Source organism: Carya illinoinensis, chromosome 7 (assembly GCF_018687715.1).
Source record: "Carya illinoinensis cultivar Pawnee chromosome 7, C.illinoinensisPawnee_v1, whole genome shotgun sequence".
NCBI classification, from domain to species: domain Eukaryota; kingdom Viridiplantae; phylum Streptophyta; class Magnoliopsida; order Fagales; family Juglandaceae; genus Carya; species Carya illinoinensis.
Genome location: NC_056758.1, coordinates 182269 through 202765, shown reverse-complemented (window position 1 = coordinate 202765; position 20497 = coordinate 182269). Strand labels below are relative to the sequence as shown.

Sequence of the window (20497 nt, the reverse complement as noted above, 5' to 3'; positions counted from 1 at the left end):
ATTTTTTTTTTAAAAATATTTAAGAATATAAAAAATTCTATTTGCCTTATTCAGTAAGTTCTCGGGCTACTAACCCACGGCTATACAATTAATTCCAGCCATAAAGATATATTTAGGAATCAAAAAGCTACTTAGCCTCTCAATTAACCAGATTTCTTTTTTTTTTTTTTTTTGAATAACAGATCACATCCATTCATTAAAGAGGACTTACAAATTTGACTTAAACAAATCAGTTACAACGGTTGATAGCTTCCCAACACACTAATGTGGTTGAATGGGTCCACGCGTTTGCACCACACAGACGAAAATAACAATGGGCGGCATGGTAGGTTTTTTTGCTTCTGCATGCCTTAAATACTACATACGATTCCTACGATCCAGGAAACAACAAAAAAAAAAAAAAAAAAAAAAAAATCCTAGGATTCTAGTTGTTGAATTACCTTACATATACAGATATTTGTACTAGGAAATGGTATTAAAAGTCTCAATTTATTTCACTGAATTCGTAGAATTGAGATTTTTTTTTTTGATTTTATTATTGAAATATTTTATATAATTTAAAGAGAAATAGACTCTCACTACATAAATTGGTTTCAGTAAGCAATATATAGTCTATGATGATTGAGATAGTCAGGCTTGGCATGGTGAATAGGGAATTAGATCATTTGGTTTTGCAACAACAAATTCCTTTTGTTAGGAACTTCTCCGCTTTAGCTACTTTTATGATTTCGTCCACAATGGTGGGGTTCAACACGAAATATCGTGTAAATAAAATAATAATAGTGTGAATGCTCTAAAATTAGTTGACCCAAAACAAGCCACTAGTGCGCGCCGCAACCTTTGCAGGTACGTCATCTATTTATTTGTTTCAGTTATAATATGTAAAGTTCAGTTCAGACAATGCCCTCACTGTGCTTCAATTTCTAACGTAACATAATCCCTGATTCCCTCTACTGTTCATTCAGGGAGGGATTGACGCTTTTATATATAAGAAGACTTTTCTTAAGATGCCTTATAAATTAGTGGCGTGGGATTAGCATTAGGATTGGGAGCAAATAATAAAATAATATGAATCCCGAGTCAGGACTTTGGTGTGTTTACACCCATGCACAAGACGTGTCACTAATGGCTCGGCTCTGTTCATAATTTCAATTTGTCCTCAATCAGTGGCACCTTGGAATTTCTTTACTCGGCTTCCTTTACTGTTTCTTCTTTGGCTTTCTGACGGTCTTCATTACTCCTCCCTCCTCATCCAGACAAAAAGCGTGGACCTTCGGGTTTGAGCCGCTCTCAATCCCACCCAACTCCATGATAGACTGGTTGGTGTTTAATTTCTCCGCGTATCTTCAACTGGCAGCGACTACAGTAGTACTTCCCCTCCATCTGAAACCGTGACTAGTTTGCTCCGCTTTCATACCTTTTTTTATGCTCGACTCCGACGACGAACCAATAAAGGCCCCGTCTTTCTTCAAAACGATACCCCCGAAACATCCCTGTAACTTGTTTATCAGTCACATTTCACCCGTCCCCCCCCTCTCTGTGTCTGAACCTCAAGCAAGAAGAATGACTATGTTTTTCCGGTGCCATCAGTGCTTCTGTGTATGGGTTCTGCTCGGAGGAGTAACGGCTTTGGCAGCAACCGAGAGCAGTGGTTCGCAGACTAGAGAGCTGGATCAGACGCCCACATGGGCTGTTGCTGGTGTCTCTGCTTTCATCATCATCATTTCCATTGCCTTGGAAAAGGTCCTTCACAAACTTGGAACGGTAAGTGTTTTAATATTAGCTTTTATGGCTTGTATTTAACTCCTCTTGTGGGTTTCCTCGTGTTCTTTAACCCGTTTGCTCCAAATTAAAGACGTTTCTAAATTTATGTTTATGTTTTTTCTGTCAACTCTAATAATTTATAAGTTATACCAATGCCGGAATGATTTTCTTTCTTTTGATGGGAATTTTCCCAATTCTTAAACTCAAGTACTTAATTCCTGTTCGGGAACTATTCCCTGCCTACCAGAAAACCCAAGTGAGATGTATACCACCAACCAACCTACCCTCAAATCTCCAGTCAGCAACTTTCCTCCGCTACATATTAATTGTTCCATTTTTTCCAAAAAACTTCTAAAATCAGAGTAATGAAGGAACTCAAAATCTAGAAATTTGAGTAGAAACAAATTTCTTACGTCTCTGTATATCGTTTCCTGTCTGTTAATTTAGCTGGCTTCTAGGGAAACTCCATTTTCTCAGCAAAGAAAAGGTACAAGACAAAAACCCGTGAATTTTGACGACACATAATAAAAAGGTGTTTAAGAAAACAATCAAATATCCCAAAGAAGTTGAAGTTGAGTTGCTCTGCTTGTTAATGACCTAAAATAATAGTTTGTTTAATTTCGTGATGTTCTACTTGGCGTTCTTTTAATTAACCCTGATTTTAAATTGTAAAATTTCAATCCAGTGGTTTACAGAAAGGCAGAAGAAAGCTCTGTTTGAAGCTCTGGAGAAGGTTAAAGCGGGTAATTCATTGTTACTTTGATCTCATGGAACCAAGAAACTCATCTGAACTTTAATCCATTTTTTTCCCCTTTATTTCTCGTGTTTTCTGTTTTGCGGTGCTTGTGTGGAAGCACATATTATGGATACATATCTGACTTCTGATGCAATTATTGCAGAGTTGATGATTCTAGGTTTCATCTCCCTACTCCTTACCTTTGGGCAGAGTTACATTGCCAGAATCTGTCTTCCTGCTCGGGCTTTAGACAATATGTTGCCATGTCCATCTGATGGTGAAAATGACTCAAGTACTGAAAGTCGTCGCAGGCTATTATGGGTTGACCGCAGATTTTTAGCTGCTGGTAGCTATGCTCCCAGTTGCAAGAAGGTAAGTGTAAGCATAACTATGGCAAAGCTTGTCCTTAGGATACTGATTCTTACAAGTAAATTTCTAATGTTTTATTGGCAATCTTGAAGCCACTGACTTGTTTTGTTATTGCACATATATGCCTCCTTGTGTTGCTTTATTTACCTTTTCTAATTTTTTATTTTTCTTTTGAGGTAATTAAGCTTCTGAACATTTTCCGGTCAAAACCTAAACATTGGTTTTAGTCACTGTGTGCATGAACATTATATTCGGTTGTCCAACTCACAGATTGAATTTTGTCAACAGGGTTATGAACCTCTTATATCTGTCTCCGGATTGCATCAGTTGCACATCCTCATATTTTTCTTAGCATTCTTTCATGTGCTGTACAGTGCTATCACAATGATGCTTGGTAGACTAAAGGTAAATGAAATCTTTATTTATTATTTTTGTTTTTCTTACTTTTGATGTTAAGTTACATACTTGGAAGGCAAAATGTGTTGGTTCTCATCTTCTGATGCCATTCAATACAATTGAAATCCAATTTGTGACTAAAAAAGCATACGTATTCTGTTGTTTCCTTGTTTTTGGATTCAAGATATAAAAAAATAAGGCTTCTTGAGACCGTTATGATCTCTTGATGAATGATATGAGCTTTTGGAAATTTCTTTCAAGAAGAAATTCTTTAGATGGTCCTCAAGGCTTTACTATCAATGTTGGTAAATTCTGTTTATCTGCACGTATCAAACTGTTTATGTTCCTTCTAGGTAGGTGTATTTCTTGTGTACTTCCCGTATACATGGATTGCGCCTTTTAATGAACTCATATTATTTATATATATATATATATATATATAAATTACAATCGGTTTCTTGCTCAGTTTTGGGTATTTGGCTCATTTCAGCTACTTTGATCTGATTTCAGTTATTACCAGAAATGGCTATAAACTGGAAAAGATCACTAAGTTAGTCTGAACTTTGAACCTGTGAAACGATCTTTAAATTAGTAGTACTGCCACTAACAAAACCGATTAGTATAGCTATGGTACAAATCGGCTATAATTGTTCCAAACCAAAACAAAATAGGCATATACTGGCTTGGATGATATGAAGAGGCCCCATTCTTTTTTTTTCCTCAACAAGGTTCGATCATTGAAATAAACTTCAAATACATAGTCATAGTTACATATCATACAAGCTTTCTAAACCATGAAGGAGGGGGATCTTTGCCACTATTGAAATCTAGGAGATATGGTGGGATAAGGCCTGTTAGGAATAGTCAAACCGAGAATGAAGATCAGCCAAAGCCTGAAGATTGATTTAAGCAAACCGAGAATGAAGATCAGCCAAAGCCTGAAGATCAATCTTCAGGCTTTGGCTGATCTTCATTCTCGGTTTGATTATTCCTAACAAGGTCGAGGGGTATGCTTCCGTAAATGTGCGTGGAAACAGCCCATTCTAATTGTTAATATTTGAGTTCTGCCCAACTCTACAAGAGGTGACCAAGAGACCAAGGCTCAAAGGGTACACCTTACAGCCTTGCTTCCCCTTGTAGCATGTGGGCACTGATCTGGAAATTCATAAAAATCTTTTGCGCATGTACCTCATCAATGTTCACCCAATAATGGTCATGATCATGTCGAGGACCACATGAACTTTATTTCAATTATATCTAACTGTCTTCTCAACTTGTTGTTGCACAGATTCGTGGATGGAAGCAGTGGGAGCAGGATATCTCATCCCATGATTATGAGTTTTCAAATGGTATGTGATCCCACAATTTAGAGAAAACATGCCTCTTTATAACATAGCTTGAAGGTTGCAGTTCCTTGCTCCTGAATGTCAATTTCATCTCTCAACAGCTGGATGCCTGAATTTTTTGCCTTCCTGAAACCTAAACTTGGATGTCTTTTTTGTAGATCCTTCAAGATTCAGGCTTACTCATGAGACATCATTTGTTAGAGCACACACCAGTTTCTGGACAAGGATTCCTTTCTTTTTTTATGTTGTAAGAAATAACTTGCACATCTTGGATTTTGTCATGTTATTTACATTATTATGATAATAAGCTGGAGGAATAAATGCCCTGATATCAACTCCAAACTTTTCAGCTGCAACTGCAATAGTTGTAGCTATATACTAATATGGATGTTTAAAATTGAAGACTAAAACCATAAATTAGCTGATTTGTGAGGAGTATTTGTTGAGCCAATGAAAGAGAGGAAATATGGATTAGGTGATTCGGTGATGAGTTATGAAAGAATTACAAAGAAAATACAGATCTGCCTCAATACTAGGAAAGGTCAGGGACATGATAAAGACTTTGGGGCATTTGACTTAATATCTAGCTAGCAACAATTAGACTAGATTCACAAAGAAGGTTTGTAGCTACTTTTTGTTCTCAACTTGTTAAAATATTTCTTTGTAGGGATGCTTCTTTCGACAATTTTTTAGGTCTGTTAGCAATGCTGACTACTTAACCTTGCGCAACGGATTCATCACTGTGAGTTTTTGTTTCATAATTTCACAGACCTCGTAGGATATTTTTGATAGGTAGACCTGGTAGGATATGTCATCATTTTATGACATTGCCGCATCTATAGGTCCACTTAGCTCCTGGAAGTAAATTTAACTTCCAGAAGTATATCAAAAGATCATTAGAGGATGACTTCAAAGCAGTTGTGGGAGTAAGGTAATGGTCACTCTATTTAATGTCTCTTTTCACTTCATCAAAACTGTGATTTTCAGTAAGCTATATCCTATAATCAGTTTGGAGCAGATGAATTGAATTACTTGTTTCTTAATTTTGTTGCAGCCCTATATTGTGGGCATCATTCGTGGTTTACCTGGTACTAAATGTAAATGGTAAGATACTATTTTCTTGGAAATTCTTCTGGAGTAGTTCTGCACTTTCCAGTAAAGCTGATTAACTCTGTTCGGTTTTCCTTTCCAGGATGGCAGGCATTGTTTTGGGCATCCTTGATCCCTCTGATTGTGAGATATCTTTTTCTTTTATGATCAGCTAGATTTCCAAATCGTGGGACAATAAAAACTTCTGAACTTTTACTGGGTTGCAGATAATCTTAGCTGTTGGAACAAAACTTCAAGCCATTTTGACTAAGATGGCTCTTGAGATCACAGAAAGGCATGCAGTGGTCCAAGGGATTCCACTTGTGCAAGCCTCAGACAAATACTTTTGGTTTGGTCAGCCTCAGTTAGTTCTTCATCTTATCCATTTTGCTTTGTTTCAGGTATTCAATAGCCCCTGTATTGCGGACTAGATCTTAAAGTTTCTACCACTTACATAAAATGAGTACAATAAAACTTGTTAGAGTTGAATATCATTTTACATACTCTTATTATAGGTAAAAGGAAACCGGTAGACTTACTGTAAACTTATGTGAGGTCTAGGCCATACTGGAGATGGTTCACTTTAAAGATATTTAAAAGAAGAAAATATGATCTGATCAGTGGTCTATTACTAAAATCTCAGTTTATCAATTAAAGAGGAATTAGCAATCTATATAACTATGTTTTGACTTTTAAATTTTCTTCATGTTTGTGACTATTCTGATCAGTTTTACTTTTACATGCAGAATGCATTCCAAATAACATATTTCTTGTGGATATGGGTAATGGAGTGTTCCTTACTTAACTTTCCTAATGGCCACCGAGTTTCTCATTTATTTGTTCTTGTGTTCTTATTCTTTATCCTCTTATATTGGCATTGTACTTCATTTCTTTCTGTGCAGTACTCATTTGGGTTGAAATCTTGCTTCCATTCCAATTTCAAGCTTGCTATTATAAAAGTTTCTTTAGGGTATGCCTTTAATTCTTTATTATTATTATTATTATTATTATTATTATTATTATTATTTTAATGTTTTTTCATTGCAATGCAAATGGGCACTTGAAAAGCACTTCTCTTCATAGAAGGGCATTCGCCTAGGGGAAAGAAGAGTTGGCTTATACGCGCATTATGAATTAAGCTTGCCAATGAAAGGCTGACAAGATTATTATTATTATTATTAATTTGTAGGGGTGTAAAAAAAAAAATAGTGAACTGGTAAACCGGACCGGACCAAATTGGTAGGTTGGGTCCGGTATTGAGTTTGGTTCGATCCAGTATCGGTTTTATTTTTCTTAAAACCGGTTAAAATTGGTCCGATTCCAGTTTTTTTTTTCCTTAAAATAGACCGTATCGGATTGGTTTATATATATTTTAATTTTTTATATTGTATATAATTTTTATATATAATTATATATAAAATAGTTTTGTATTATATGATAAATTACTAATTAATATAATATTAAATTTTAAAATCTTATATCACTATAGTTTATTTTATTAATAGTTATACTCATACTATATCACTATATATTATAATATATCACTACAGTCTATAATACAATTATAATCTATATTATAATATACTATAATATATTATCACTATAGTGTTATATACTAATATATAATATAGTATTTTAAAACCGAAAAACTAGAGCGGAAACTAGTAAAATTGGAGTACCGGTTTATGAGGGTAATCTATGCGTAATCGGTTTTGAAAAATACAAAACTTGTGCATACCGGTTGGATCTTAAATTTTATCCAAAACTGGACTCAACTGGACCGGTTACACCCCTATTAATGTGGTTTTTTTTTTTAAAAAAAAAAAGTACATCTATATATGTTATAAATCAATAAGAGCGAAGCCATGAGAAAAACCTTAAATTGGAGTATTGAATCTTCTTCTTCTTCTTCTTCTTCTTCTGCTTCATTTTTTTTTAAAATTTATTTATTTATTTATTTACTACCTTGGATTGATTGGCTGAATCTTCATAAATGTCGCAGGGTTGCTGTCCTATGTCTTTGTAGCTACATCACCCTTCCGCTATATGCCCTCGTTGCTCAGGTATTTTCACTAATGCTATGAGATTCTAAGAAATCTCTAGAAGGATTGATTAGATAAATTAACAACAATGGTAAGGTCGAAAGCATATAAGACAACATTGGTTTCAGAAAGACTTGCATCCAATTATCAATTGATTTATTGTACGTGCTCATGCTTTCAGCTGCCTATCAACGTTCTAAATGCTTTAACCTATAGGGTATATTCAGCAAACGAGCACTGTTGTTCAAGCTTGTTTTTTTTTTTTTTTTTTCTTTCCTTCTATATTTTCGTGATCTTGTGTTTGGATAAGTATGCATTCCATCTTACAATAACATAAAGGCACTTGCATCCAACAAATGGGACATGTTAACCTCGCACACAAGATGAGATAGAGTTTGCATTTCCTGGTGTAATGTTGTTAATTCATTCAGTAAGATCGTGTGATGTTTGAACTGGATCATTTATCATGATCTTCATGGTGGGAACTGCAGATGGGCTCGAGCATGAAGAAATCAATTTTTGACGAACAAACATCCAGGGCCCTTAAGAAGTGGCACATGGCTGTGAAAAAGAAAACGGGCGGGCATGGAGGAAAATCTCCTAGTACCATAACTCTAGGTGGAAGCCCTGCCTCATCAACGCTACATGCCTCTGGACGCACATTGCACCGCTTCAAAACTACGGGTCACTCAACCCACATGCCCGCCTACGACGACCATGAGAGCTCTGATTTGGAAGCTGATCCTTTGTGTCCGACCTCATCGACCACCAGCTTGATTATAACAGTAGATCCTGATCACGACCAACAATCTGAAGTACTAGATGAACACCACCACGAAGAAGGAACGATAAATGAAAATGACTTCTCATTTGTCAAACCTGATCATCTCCTAAAATAAAAGAACCCTGATGATGATGGCATTGGAGGTTATCATCCACAATTTTATCAATTTTTCTTTTCAACCGGTATTACTAGGAAATATTGTAGTTTTTGGAATGCAGCTAGTTAAAGCCTAAATATATAGCGATGTATCTTTGTACATTTACAGGCATATTCATAAAGTTACAGTTTAAACAGCATTAATAATTTCGACGACTTTGTTCTTCAACTTCTACCCTAAATTTATCTAAAATATATATTCAATGAATATTTGAAGAAACTAATTAATTAATAATTAGGCTTTGGGTTTAGAAGATTTTTGTTTTGGTCCTTAGGTTTCATGTAAGAAAAAAAAAAGATTTATTTGTGGGATGCTAGGTGGATAATGATCTATGTGGCATATTATCTGTATAAAAAATTAAAAGGTTAATAAATCATTTTACAAATCCTAAAATATTTTTGAAATTAAAAGCTTAAAAAATAAAAATGATAAGAAAAAAAAGCTTAAAAAAATATATAAGAAAATACTAAAAGTATAACATTTAATATATACTTTTTATATATAATGTATGTATGTATACCCCAGTCTACATATAATGTATGTATATATAACGCACGTATGTGTGTGTATATATATATATATCCACTTTTCAGAAATAAAAATTCTTCCTTTGGCAATTTCTCAAGTTGCTCGTGTGGTCCATTTAAAAAACACTCTTCATCTCTACAATGGGATTAAAAATGCCTATCCCAGTCTACATATGCGAGCATTCAAACATCTTTACACAACCTCCATCAGTATTTATAGCTAAATGGCTCCAAAAGACGCCTGGCAAATCTACCAAACCCACCCCCCCAGTTTTAAGTAATAAATAACTGTAAGTTTAACATCTTCAATATTTGGAGCACATCAAAGGCAGTTTTTTTTATTTTTTTTATAAGTACATCACAGGCAAATTAATTCCAGACTAACCATGCTTAGCTGTGACATGGGCAGCAGAGAACGAAACGCAACACGAAAGATTAACGAAACGCAACACAAAAGATAAGAAGTTTTGTTCATAAAACAGACTGGCTAGTGGCCTTCCCAATATCAGCTTATGGATGACGCCAAGAACCATTTTCAGGCGTGGTCATCGTCATCATCACTGCCATCCCCAAACATGGAAGCCATTTTCATAGCTAGTTTTGCTGCCATTTCCCTTCTCTGAAAATCAGGCATCAATCTCAAACTGTCACGCATGTTCCCAATCTCAGACATCAACTGTTCCAAATCCTCGAAGTCAAAATGCGTGCCCTCATCTGCCTCTGTGGCTTTCTCACATGCATTGGCTATCACACCCAGGTCATTCTCATCCTGCAACGGAGCCATTGATGTTGAAGGCTGCAGCTTTTCTTCATCAGATCCAGACACATTCTCCCGATCATGACTTGCCCTATCTGGAAATGAGGTAATACCATTTGCAGAAACCCATCCTTTATCCATGTCATCCCAAGGTTCAGCCGAACCCGCAGACAGGATTTCATACTCAAATTCATAATCAGATTCTCCTGATGACAACTCTGAGCAGAGAAGAGGAAAGAAGTTAGCCATGTGACTAGAAAGTAAGAATTCAAACTGAATGGAAGAACTCTGTTATTATTTAGTAATTGAAGCACCTTCTTTTCCAGGCAATGAAGGTTTACATATCTGATTGCCAGATTTCAAGATCATCCCAGGCCACATATAAGCAGAAAGGGCACCATAGAGCCGGTCAACCCCTTGTGAATCACCATCAACTGATAAACCTGTCAAGAATGTCTTCTTTATCTCACAATGAATAGATAATTATAAGCGCATAAACACATACAAACACACATATATGCATGCATATACTCGTTCACTTTAACAAACTTTTCATCCCATCTCATCTTATCCCATTTAATCATTACAACTTTCCCAAATTCCCACACAAAATAAAATAAACAATTAAACATTTTCAAATCCCAATACAAAAATAATATTAAAACAATATATACTAATAATATTTTATTTAACTTTCAACTTTAATCTTAACTCATCTCATCTCATTTCTGAAAAGAAACGAGGTTACACTATCAAATTAGTTGCAAATATTAATATATGCTTACAAATATTAGTTATTAGTTAAAACAATATAAGATATACAAGAATATCTAGCTACTTCTCCTTGAACCTCTCCATCAGTAAAAGAAATTTAGTAAATATGACTTCCATGTAACATCAAATGACAATTGTCTATCATGTTCTTATAGTTTTTATAATATTAAGGCCTTAACAATAACATAGTGAAGTAATAACTATATTTGTTTGTGGTTGATCTGGGCATTTAATATGAAGTAATAACAATATTTGTTTGTGCTTGAGCTAGGCATTTAATATTCCTTGGTTATGTATTCAAAATTTTGAATTGAAACATATAAAGGGAAACATCAGGAACCATAATGATTGCAAACCAGGTAACTACTGCAACCTGAGGAAAAGAATGATTTTACATTTGTCAAAATCAGCATTGGAAGCACAAGCTTCAATGAATTCAATGTTGTGTTCACTGCACCATTCCAGACATGACCGTCTAATCTCCCATGACAGTTCTTCATTCCCCAACAAGCCACTTCCTTCAGATTCAGAAATCCCATATTCGGTAAACTCTGCATCAGAATTGGCTAAGTCCCCAAGATTCTGTAAATGTCTTCTGTATTCAGCATGAGCTGGATGGCCCGAAAGGAGATCGACCTTGTTACCAATGCATAATAATATCTCAAAATTCCGAATATCAGTGCAAGCTACCCAATCCTGAAGTGCAACAAATGATGACAGCTGCACATAATGGAAAAAAAGAAAGATGCATCACATAGAAGCATTTGACATTTATAACAAAAGGTAAACATGTCAAGGGGGGAGAGACTAACATCACTCATATCAAAAACCATCACCAAGGCAGCCAACCGGTTGAACATTGGCAGTGTCCCAATAGAGAACCCATCATGAAGATGAGCCATGCATACAGAAACCTCAGCCGTGTAGTACTTTGTGTGGATGATCCAGCTGTTAATAAAAATAAACTGTCAATGCAACACCAAAAATAGATATTGGAAAGCCCCAAAGATGATTGCAAAAGTAATTCTACTAGTTAACGTAGATGGTAATAATCCTGAAGAATCGCACCCATGGACAACTACTTCAGATGATGAATCACAAGCATCATCGAAATCCACAGACATTAATCCTGCAGGCAACAACATAGCTCTTAAATTATTCATTAAATTTACAGTTTAGGTACTATATATATATATATATATAGTGAAAGCTGTAACATACAGATCCTCAAATTATGGCATAAAATAGTTTGTCTATTTATTTAATTTTAATATTTATCAAAAATATTTTAATTCGGGTTATTAGTGTTATTTTAGGGGAAAAATGTAGTTAAATTCTCAGTTTAGATTTTTCTAAAAGTTTGAATCCATTGATCGAGTCCTATTTAAAATTTAGTACCAACTTTTATCTTAGTCTCAAACTCCCATTCCTTGTACTAATAAACATCAAACTCCCACACAAAATCAAAGTCTGTCCCCTTTCTCGTTTCTCAGTGATTGTGACTGATCTTCCCTCTACGTTAGTCACAAATAGACTTCTACCCAAACTCGTCAACGTCCTTCTCGCATCTATATATCTCCCCTTCCTCTGAAATTTCAAAACACAGAACCAACTCTTTGATTTCGCTGTGCTCTTTCTTTTCCCACAGTGAGCGATTCCTTTCTTCCTCAGGTAAGTCCCTGCTGAGCAACCCTCGTCTCCAAATATTTATTTTTTTTCCAATGCCGAAAGTGATGTCTCATATATAAAGCCTGACAGGATTAGGCCTTTTTGAGTAACATTACTTTCTTGTCCTTCAAATTGTGAACTTTTGGTGCCATGTTAATTTGCTTGCTTTCGGCTCCATATAGTACATCTTACGTTTTAGAAGGAAATTACTGTAGGCCTTTAAATCATCACCATCCTTTATATATATTACCATTCCTCCCATCGTTTAGCTTAAGGCATTCTAAAGTCTTTTTAACATTATTACATTGATGCATAAACATGTCAGGGTGCTTTAAGCTTTTTTTCATTCGCCTTATATTATTTGAGGTTTGTTCTAAAGGGATGTTATAAATTCACATTGACAAGAAATATTATGGGATTTAAACTATTAAGTATAATTTTTACAACCAATTTACTGTAATAAATCATAAGAGTTAAATTTAGTAACGCATGGTACATTGTATAGGTAATCAGTTACAAAGTGAGATTGCGAAAGTAGTGCCAAAAGATAAGTAGCTTGATCGTAAATTAGGATTAGCATATGTTAGCTAGTTATATATATTATTATTAAAGTTAGTTCTTTCGAAACCAGTGTTTATGTACCATACATGTCATGATATTTGCAAGCACGCCATTCATCATGTTTAATTCTGCATATTATAGTTATGTATATATTATGCATCTCATGTTGCACAAGACATATAAGGTTTCATTAGATTAAGTGTAAGATAAGCTTATAACAGTTAATCAGATGGGCATTCAAATGCATGACACCAATGCAATTTTAGGATGGGCATGCAAGCCACGGACTCAAGAGTAGTCCACCATAGTACACCAGAGTACTGCATAGTTGGCTTCCTTTGTTACAACAGGGGAAGTTAGTGCACAACCATGCACACATGATTAAGTGTGTTGGCCAGCCAGATATGCCATATCAGTCAGATAAATCAAATTAGTCAATTAATTCAGATAAATCAATCATGCATAGCATAAGCATCAATATGATCAATCATGATTTTAACTCTTAGTATAAAATATTTTATGAAAAACCTTATGCTAAGTATGTTTACGTTATGATGGGTTTCTTACTGATTCATTGACTCATTTGAGTTATTTTTATATTTTTAAACCACCCAAGGTAAGCATGACAACGAGTACAAGTAGGTGCGCTAGGCTTAGTTGGAGTAGTTGATTAAATTCTAGACTTCTAAGAATAAACTATTTTTTTTATGACATGAATTATATTCAGTTTATTTTATTTAAAATTATATGGAGACATATTTATATTAAATAATTCTTTTTATGAAATAAATGTTTATTTTATTAAAAATTAGATCTCTTGCCGGGATATTTTTATGAAAACACGTGACATTCCTAGGCTACGGGAAGGGGGTGTTACAAAAACTAACAAAGAAATAATGGAAGAACAATTGAACCATGTAAAAGCAGTGAAATTAGAAGAAAGCAACTAAATTGGAGGATCTAACACACAACACCCATCCATTATATATAAAGTAAAATAATTTATAACAAGAAAGAAAGAAAAGAATCATACGGGAGAGGAGGGTCCGTTTGCCAACGTTGGAGGATCCGACCATGAAAATACCCGGTCTATCCTCTAGTCCATCGTTGTCGCCCATATTTCGCTTCCACAGATCTCAACTTCAGAGTTCAAAGCAGCCCTCTAAAAGTTTTACTTCCTTAGGAGATAGATGTGTCAGTCTCTGCGCAGAAGATAACTATTTGTTAATTGTAATCACACATATTTGCCTTCTTGGCATTGGTTCAACTAAAATTTTAGCAGAAGAGGCCATTTTAGCTATTTTGTCTAGTTCCATTTCAAAGGTATCCCACATTTGATTAGCTATTCCTTTCTCTGAACTAATTTTTTTATTTGATAAGTTCTTTTCTCTAAATTACTAAAATATATTTTTTATTGTTCTTTAATATTTCTTTATATTGACTTGTCCAACAGTCTTGTAGACATCAATTTAACTCAAATTTCGAGTTTGTCGACATAAAATTGTCTCAACCAGCTACAGCAAATCAAATTTATCATTCCATAAAAAAGCAAAGAGAATCATCATATCTACAAGAAATTGTCTTGAATTACAAGTCTAAATCCCCAAGACAAAACTATATGGGTCAAAAATCAATAAATTCTTCTATGTTATGACCCTGATTGGGAATTGATTGTTTTGTGGATTATGGATGCAGGGATGTAAATAGGAACTCAATGAAATGTAAGAAATGATTCAGATATGAAGAAGAACAATGTAGCGGAAGTGTTTGACAGAATGATTCACAGACTCATATTCACATGTAATTGATAAAGGAAAACTTCGAGGGTTTTCCAACCTCTTTACAGAAATTCAGACTATTCTCAGATTCCAGAATACCTTTTCCTTCACTGCTCCCTCTCCTACGGCATAACAAACCCCTCCACTAAAATACTAACACGTAAGCCTGGAACTAACTAACTAGTGACTGTTAGAAAATGCCAATTACAAGCAGAAAACGAAAAGCATCTTAAAAGAAACGGTGCGCTCCAAGTGGTCTTCACAAAACGGTGAGTTGCGTCTGGCCTCTTTCTAAACGGTGCGTGGCTTCCCTTATTCCTTCAAACGGTGAGTTTCGAGATCCATTTACTGTACTTCCTCTTCCATCAGTTCACAGAACACTCTTTCTTCGATAAGTCTTCTTCCTCACAACAGCAAGCCTCTCTCCCTTAACCTTCCATCCCTCACCTTCAGAAGGTCATAACAATCTCCCATTCCCTGGGAGGTCACAACAATCTACATCGCTAGATCAACAATAACACAAAAACCAATTAGGCTAGCTGATGGAGGGGGTTGATGAGATTCTCCTACAAGTCCAATATACCTCTTAGCCTAGGCAGTGTCACTAATTTCCGACCATACATCAAACAATTTATCTACCTTACAAAAAGAGCAGAAGAGGAAAATGAGTAAATCTGAAACTAATAACCACCAATCATCAGCAACAGGAGCCGTATATATGTTTTTTTTATTGGCACCGGGTGTCTAATAACATTGTCCCCACTAATCCCTGGGGAGCAACAGGAGCCATATATTACCTTAGCAAGAAATCACAATCCCCAGGTATCACGAGATCATCTTCTAAAAGAACACACAGGGAAATTGCAGATCCACCACTAGTTGGCAGATCACATAGGAATAAATAAACCCAAAAAAATAAAGATTGCAACCAAGAAAAATAAATCCATGATTCGTCATTTAGGGAGGAACAAAATACAAATCACAAATTTAAACCTAAAACCAGAAGGTGGGCAGTGCGATTTACCCGTGAGTCAACATCGGAAGAGAACCAGAGATGGAGGAGGAAAGATGGTTGACAATGGTGGGCGGAGTCGTTAGCTCGCTGGACTGCAGATGGTGAGTATCGTGAAAAATGAGACAGATGACATTTTTTTTTTTTTTTTTTTATCAGAAGGAAAATTATTCCTACCAGCCTCAGCAATATGTTGTGCAGCACTCGAGTCTTTTCACGTTCATCAAACCTTTTTTCACTTAAAAGCAAAATTCATTAAAAAAATTGTTTTTTAAAAGGTAGCTCATTTATTTTGTATTACAGATAAATAATATTAATTCGCTTGATTTAGATAGAGATGCTTCTATCTCATCACATTTAATTTTAATATTTAAATTTTATAAATATAAATATTTTTTAATTTTTAATTTTTAATTTTTTTATTTAATCATTACTTAAATATTATAATTTGTCTAAACTTCTAAACAAAACACAAAAAACAATTCAATCATTTTAAATTTATAAATAAAAAAATATTCTAACAATATTTTAATTTTATAATATTTTTATTTAATTTTTTTTCTCATTTCTCAAAACCTCATAAAACATTTTAACTCAAATTATTTTTAACTCATCTTATCTCAACTCAAATATCTCACTATTGTTCACAAATCATCTCAACTTACTATTTAAACCAGGTCTTTATTGTGTCTCCTCTCCTATACTTTCTTTAAAAAAAAAAAATTAAGTCTATTAGTTAAAAATAATTTTTTATGTATATTTTATATTTATTAATTTTTTTAAAGAGAATATTCAAGACTTGCATACTATAGAACTATACATATAATTTCTCATTATAAATTGATAACTCAACGTGTCTAAAATATAAAGAGTATTTGCTAAAATCACATGTTTAGCCCTCTATCTATTCCATTCAAAATCTATTTCATTATTCATCTATTCTCTATATAATAATAAAATATTATTAATTTGATATTTTATTTTTATTTAATTAATTTTTATCATATTTTATATTTCTATAGATCATATGTTAATTAATAATAATATTTTAGTTAGATTATTATTTAAACAATCATATTTTCATTTAATGTTGACAACTAAAATTTTTCCATTAAACACACCTAAAACAGTTTTAGAATGATCAATATCATCCAGGGCCTTTCCTTTGGATTCCGTGCACAAACGGGGAGCATACCCTTGTGATGATTCATGTCGAGCTACATCATGTTTGGAAATTATATCATATACATCATTTCGAACTTTCACGATATAATGCCCTGTTGCCAACTTTATATCAATTTTTGGGTTTTACTAGGGTACTCTTTAAATGAAGCAGCCAAATAATGGTAACAATCCCATTCCCGTTGGAAATATGAAAAACTTGTCCCCATCCATATTGTAAACTACAACACCATGCAAGAACGTAATCTTTCCAAATTACCCTTAATTCTTTCACTTTCATTTAATTTCCTCACACACACACACACACATTAACACACCTCCATTTCACTTTGCAAACAGAATCCAAATAATAAAAAATTAAAAAAACCATTCTTCTGTATAATACACAAAACATACCACAGTTTCAATCTCAGAAAAATTAAACAAATAGTTTAACAAAACCAACAGTTTCAGCTAGGCCTGCAACCCGTGAACCAAAGTCGGTTCTGTGCATGGTCCAATCCGACCCGGATACCCAAAACGCGCCAACCCGACCCGTCCGTACATGCCGGTTTGTACGGGCGGATCTTTTTTTTCTTTTTCTTTTTTTTTTTTTTCTTTTTTTTTTTTTTTTTTTTTTTTTTTTTCTGTTTTGATGAAATTCTGCACCCACTCTATCTATTTGGTTTTTTTTTTTTTTTTTTTTTTTCCATACAAATCAATATCATTTCATTACTAAGTAGTGAGCAAAACACTAGTACAAAACTATCAAGAGAAAAACTGCAAAATAAACATATTTTTCTATGCAATTGCTGTTAAAACCATTAAAACCTATACAAAATAAACATAATTTGTTGAGAAGGCAGTAACAAAATTCCCCTGCATCCCATTTTAATCCACCATTTTGCAAGTGAATCTACAAATCCAATATCAAATGTTTAGAAACTAACATTAGGGAAAATCAAATCAGAATTTTTAATTCATGCAAATCATATATTGGCACCTCGAAAAGTAGTCAAATTAAGTTTCAGCTGTTTAGATTAGCAAATAAATAAACTAATTTATTTATTGGATTCATTAATTTATTACTTGTTTAAAGAAAAAGCAGTAGCAAATTAAAGCATCTTCATTTCTTGTTTAAACAAAAAAAGAAAAAAAAAGAAAAAGAACTCATAAAATATTAGCCCATTAGCCACGCCCAGTCCTCTGTATTCAAAGGTAGCAAAAAAAAAAAAAAAAAAAAAAAAAAACAAAAGACAAGAATGGTTGAATATGATTGAGATACATGTTGGGTTTCTAGAGTTTGATTTGTTGTTGTAGCTGTTCTATTTAAGCACCCGAATTGACATGGTATCAGAATTACAGTCTTTTTTTTTGATAAGTCAGAATTACAGTCTTAAGAATGGACTATGACTGGAATTAGGATCTACTTAAAAGGATATTAAAGAACTAGCTATTTTTTTTCCTTTCCTTTTTATCTCCCTTTTCTCTCAGAAATTAACAGTTAAATAAAAAAAATCCAAAGGGTCTATTGATTAGAGGACAGCTGTTTCTTTTGAAAACTCAATAAATTTGGTTCTCATTATGACATTATCTCTCTTTACTCTATAAAGTAATATACATAAGTGAAAGTTGGGGAAGTGGAAATGTGGAATTTGGCTTCTCTAGAGATGGAAGATCTTGTTCGTTATTGGGTTGACACGAAGTACCAACTCCACCAACCCACAAACTAAACACACACTTCCTTCTGTCACTCTTTTACCTCAGATTTCCACAAGTTGAGAGAAAAAGTTTCATAGATCAGAAATATCAGATTTCCAAAGGAGGAAAGGACAGATTAGAAAGGTTAAGAGGATCTAAAAGAGTCATTTCTCTCATAGGAGTTTTTTTTTTTGAGCTGATAGAGGCAATGTAGATTACATTGGATCTTGAAGTGATGCAGAAAGTAGCAGTGGTTGCTAGGAGAATTTGGCTGAGAATGAGTTCATTTTCAATGCAAAATTTAAACATCCCAACAAAGTGGTGAGGTATTTGCAACAAATCCTAGAAAACCAAAACCACAGGCCCAAGGAGTACTACAACAGTTAGTTAGGAACCACCACCTTTGAACACCTATCAATTAAATTAGGATGCTGCTGTCTTGTCTCAGTGCAAGATTGGCATAGGAGTTATTGCTCGAGATTGTGAAGGGAAGGTTATAGCTACTCTGAGAGTGAATAAAAGTTTATTCCCAGATCCTTTAGTGGCTGAATCGTATGGGACACTTCGAGCAACAATTTTTGCCCTAGAGTTGGGTCTCAGAAATTTGATTCTAGAGGACGATTCTCTTCAGATCATTAACGCCATTAAAAATGCAGAGAATTCTTGGAGCAGTGCAGGTATGTATGTGAGTGAAGCCAGGGAAAAACTAAGGAATTTTGCTAAGTGGGATGTTAACCAATGTTAAAAGGGGTACAAATGTTGTTGCCCATCTTTTGGCAAAAATTCTTAACCAATCCAAAGCAAAGCAAATTAAATTAAAGCAAACTAAAAAAAAGATCTCAAAAAAATATATTCAGATCTTTAAAAAAAAAAAAATCGTTCGTATCAGTTAGAAAAAAAAAAATGCAGATCTAAACTAAGAAACTAAAGTACCTAAGCACTTATCCTTCCTAATCCACCATTAAAGAACTTCAAAACCAAAGCCAATTGCAGAACCCAACAAAGCACCATCGCCCACTTCAATAACTCCAACCAAAACCCAGCACAAAATCAAAACCCAATTCAACCAAATCCTCATCTTGAAGAGAAATACAAGCATCGTTCATCCTCTAAGAAAAACCCAGCACAAAATCACAAAAATAAATCACACGAAGCAAAACCAAGTAGAAAATCATATTTTCAGTTCAGTTTTGGGGGAAATATGTTAAATAGAAGGACTCACTCGCTTGGACGGCGACGACAAACGGTGAAGACGACGGCGACGACGAATGGTGAAGACGACGGCGACGACGAACTGCGATGCCCAATGGAGTGGTGCACTGGCTAGGGTTTGTGAAACAAAGGGAAGAAGAGGTCTGCCTTGGTTCAAAACGCACTAACGGTATCGGTTTCGACCGATATTAATTTGGTTCAACCCGTAATGACGTGGATCCGAATAACCCGACTTTTGTCGGGTGGGCTCAAAACGGTTCTTACGGACGGATCGGCCCACTGCTTTTGATGCACACTTTCAGCAATGAATTTCAAACAGCTAGCTTCAAAAAGCAACCCAACACAAGATAATCCATCTTCCAGCATGCCACTACAATACAACATAGACCATGGATTACAAACATACCAGCTTCACAAAACCAGCCCATAACCAAAATTAAAACACAATACACAACCAGATGTCACATAGTTGCCGCACCAGCACATGTGGCTGGGCAGCCATTAAATTGGAAAAAAGTGTAGCCCAAATCTATATTAATCTTTTTGATAAGTGCCAAATCTATATTAATGTTAATAAGAAACTCAAAAACAAAAGTTCGAACAACTACACACCTCCAAAAGGAATGGATGGAGATGTAGATGAGTAAGACCTCTTGCCTCGTT

General features: G+C 34.5%; 2 protein-coding genes across 5 annotated transcripts; one reads left to right on the top strand and one right to left on the bottom strand.

The window, feature by feature from the left end:
• Positions 1 to 1133: 1133 nt before the first annotated feature.
• On the top strand, positions 1134 to 8829 carry LOC122315194 (MLO-like protein 10). Its single transcript, XM_043130987.1, has 15 exons — positions 1134 to 1764; positions 2450 to 2507; positions 2664 to 2872; positions 3158 to 3274; positions 4554 to 4614; positions 4770 to 4858; positions 5279 to 5353; positions 5454 to 5542; positions 5666 to 5715; positions 5804 to 5844; positions 5928 to 6101; positions 6447 to 6482; positions 6603 to 6670; positions 7703 to 7763; positions 8234 to 8829. Exons 1-15 carry the CDS (start codon positions 1426 to 1428, stop codon positions 8639 to 8641), a joined length of 1875 nt encoding a protein of 624 aa, XP_042986921.1. The 5' UTR covers positions 1134 to 1425; the 3' UTR covers positions 8642 to 8829.
• A 456-nt stretch (positions 8830 to 9285) lies between these two features.
• Positions 9286 to 20002, bottom strand: LOC122315195. 4 transcript variants are annotated; one of them, XM_043130988.1, is made up of 8 exons: positions 19845 to 19863; positions 15773 to 15855; positions 14004 to 14172; positions 11810 to 11870; positions 11554 to 11689; positions 11137 to 11461; positions 10282 to 10410; positions 9286 to 10185 (listed from the first exon to the last, which is right to left on the bottom strand). In XM_043130988.1, exons 3-8 carry the CDS (start codon positions 14086 to 14088, stop codon positions 9746 to 9748), a joined length of 1176 nt encoding a protein of 391 aa, XP_042986922.1. In that variant the 5' UTR covers positions 14089 to 14172; positions 15773 to 15855; positions 19845 to 19863; the 3' UTR covers positions 9286 to 9745. The 4 variants fall into 4 exon arrangements, with proteins under 4 accessions (XP_042986922.1, XP_042986923.1, XP_042986924.1 ...); XM_043130989.1 differs by lacking the exon at positions 19845 to 19863 and adding an exon at positions 15938 to 15978; XM_043130990.1 differs by lacking the exon at positions 15773 to 15855 and having other exon boundaries at positions 19845 to 20002.
• Positions 20003 to 20497: the final 495 nt, after the last annotated feature.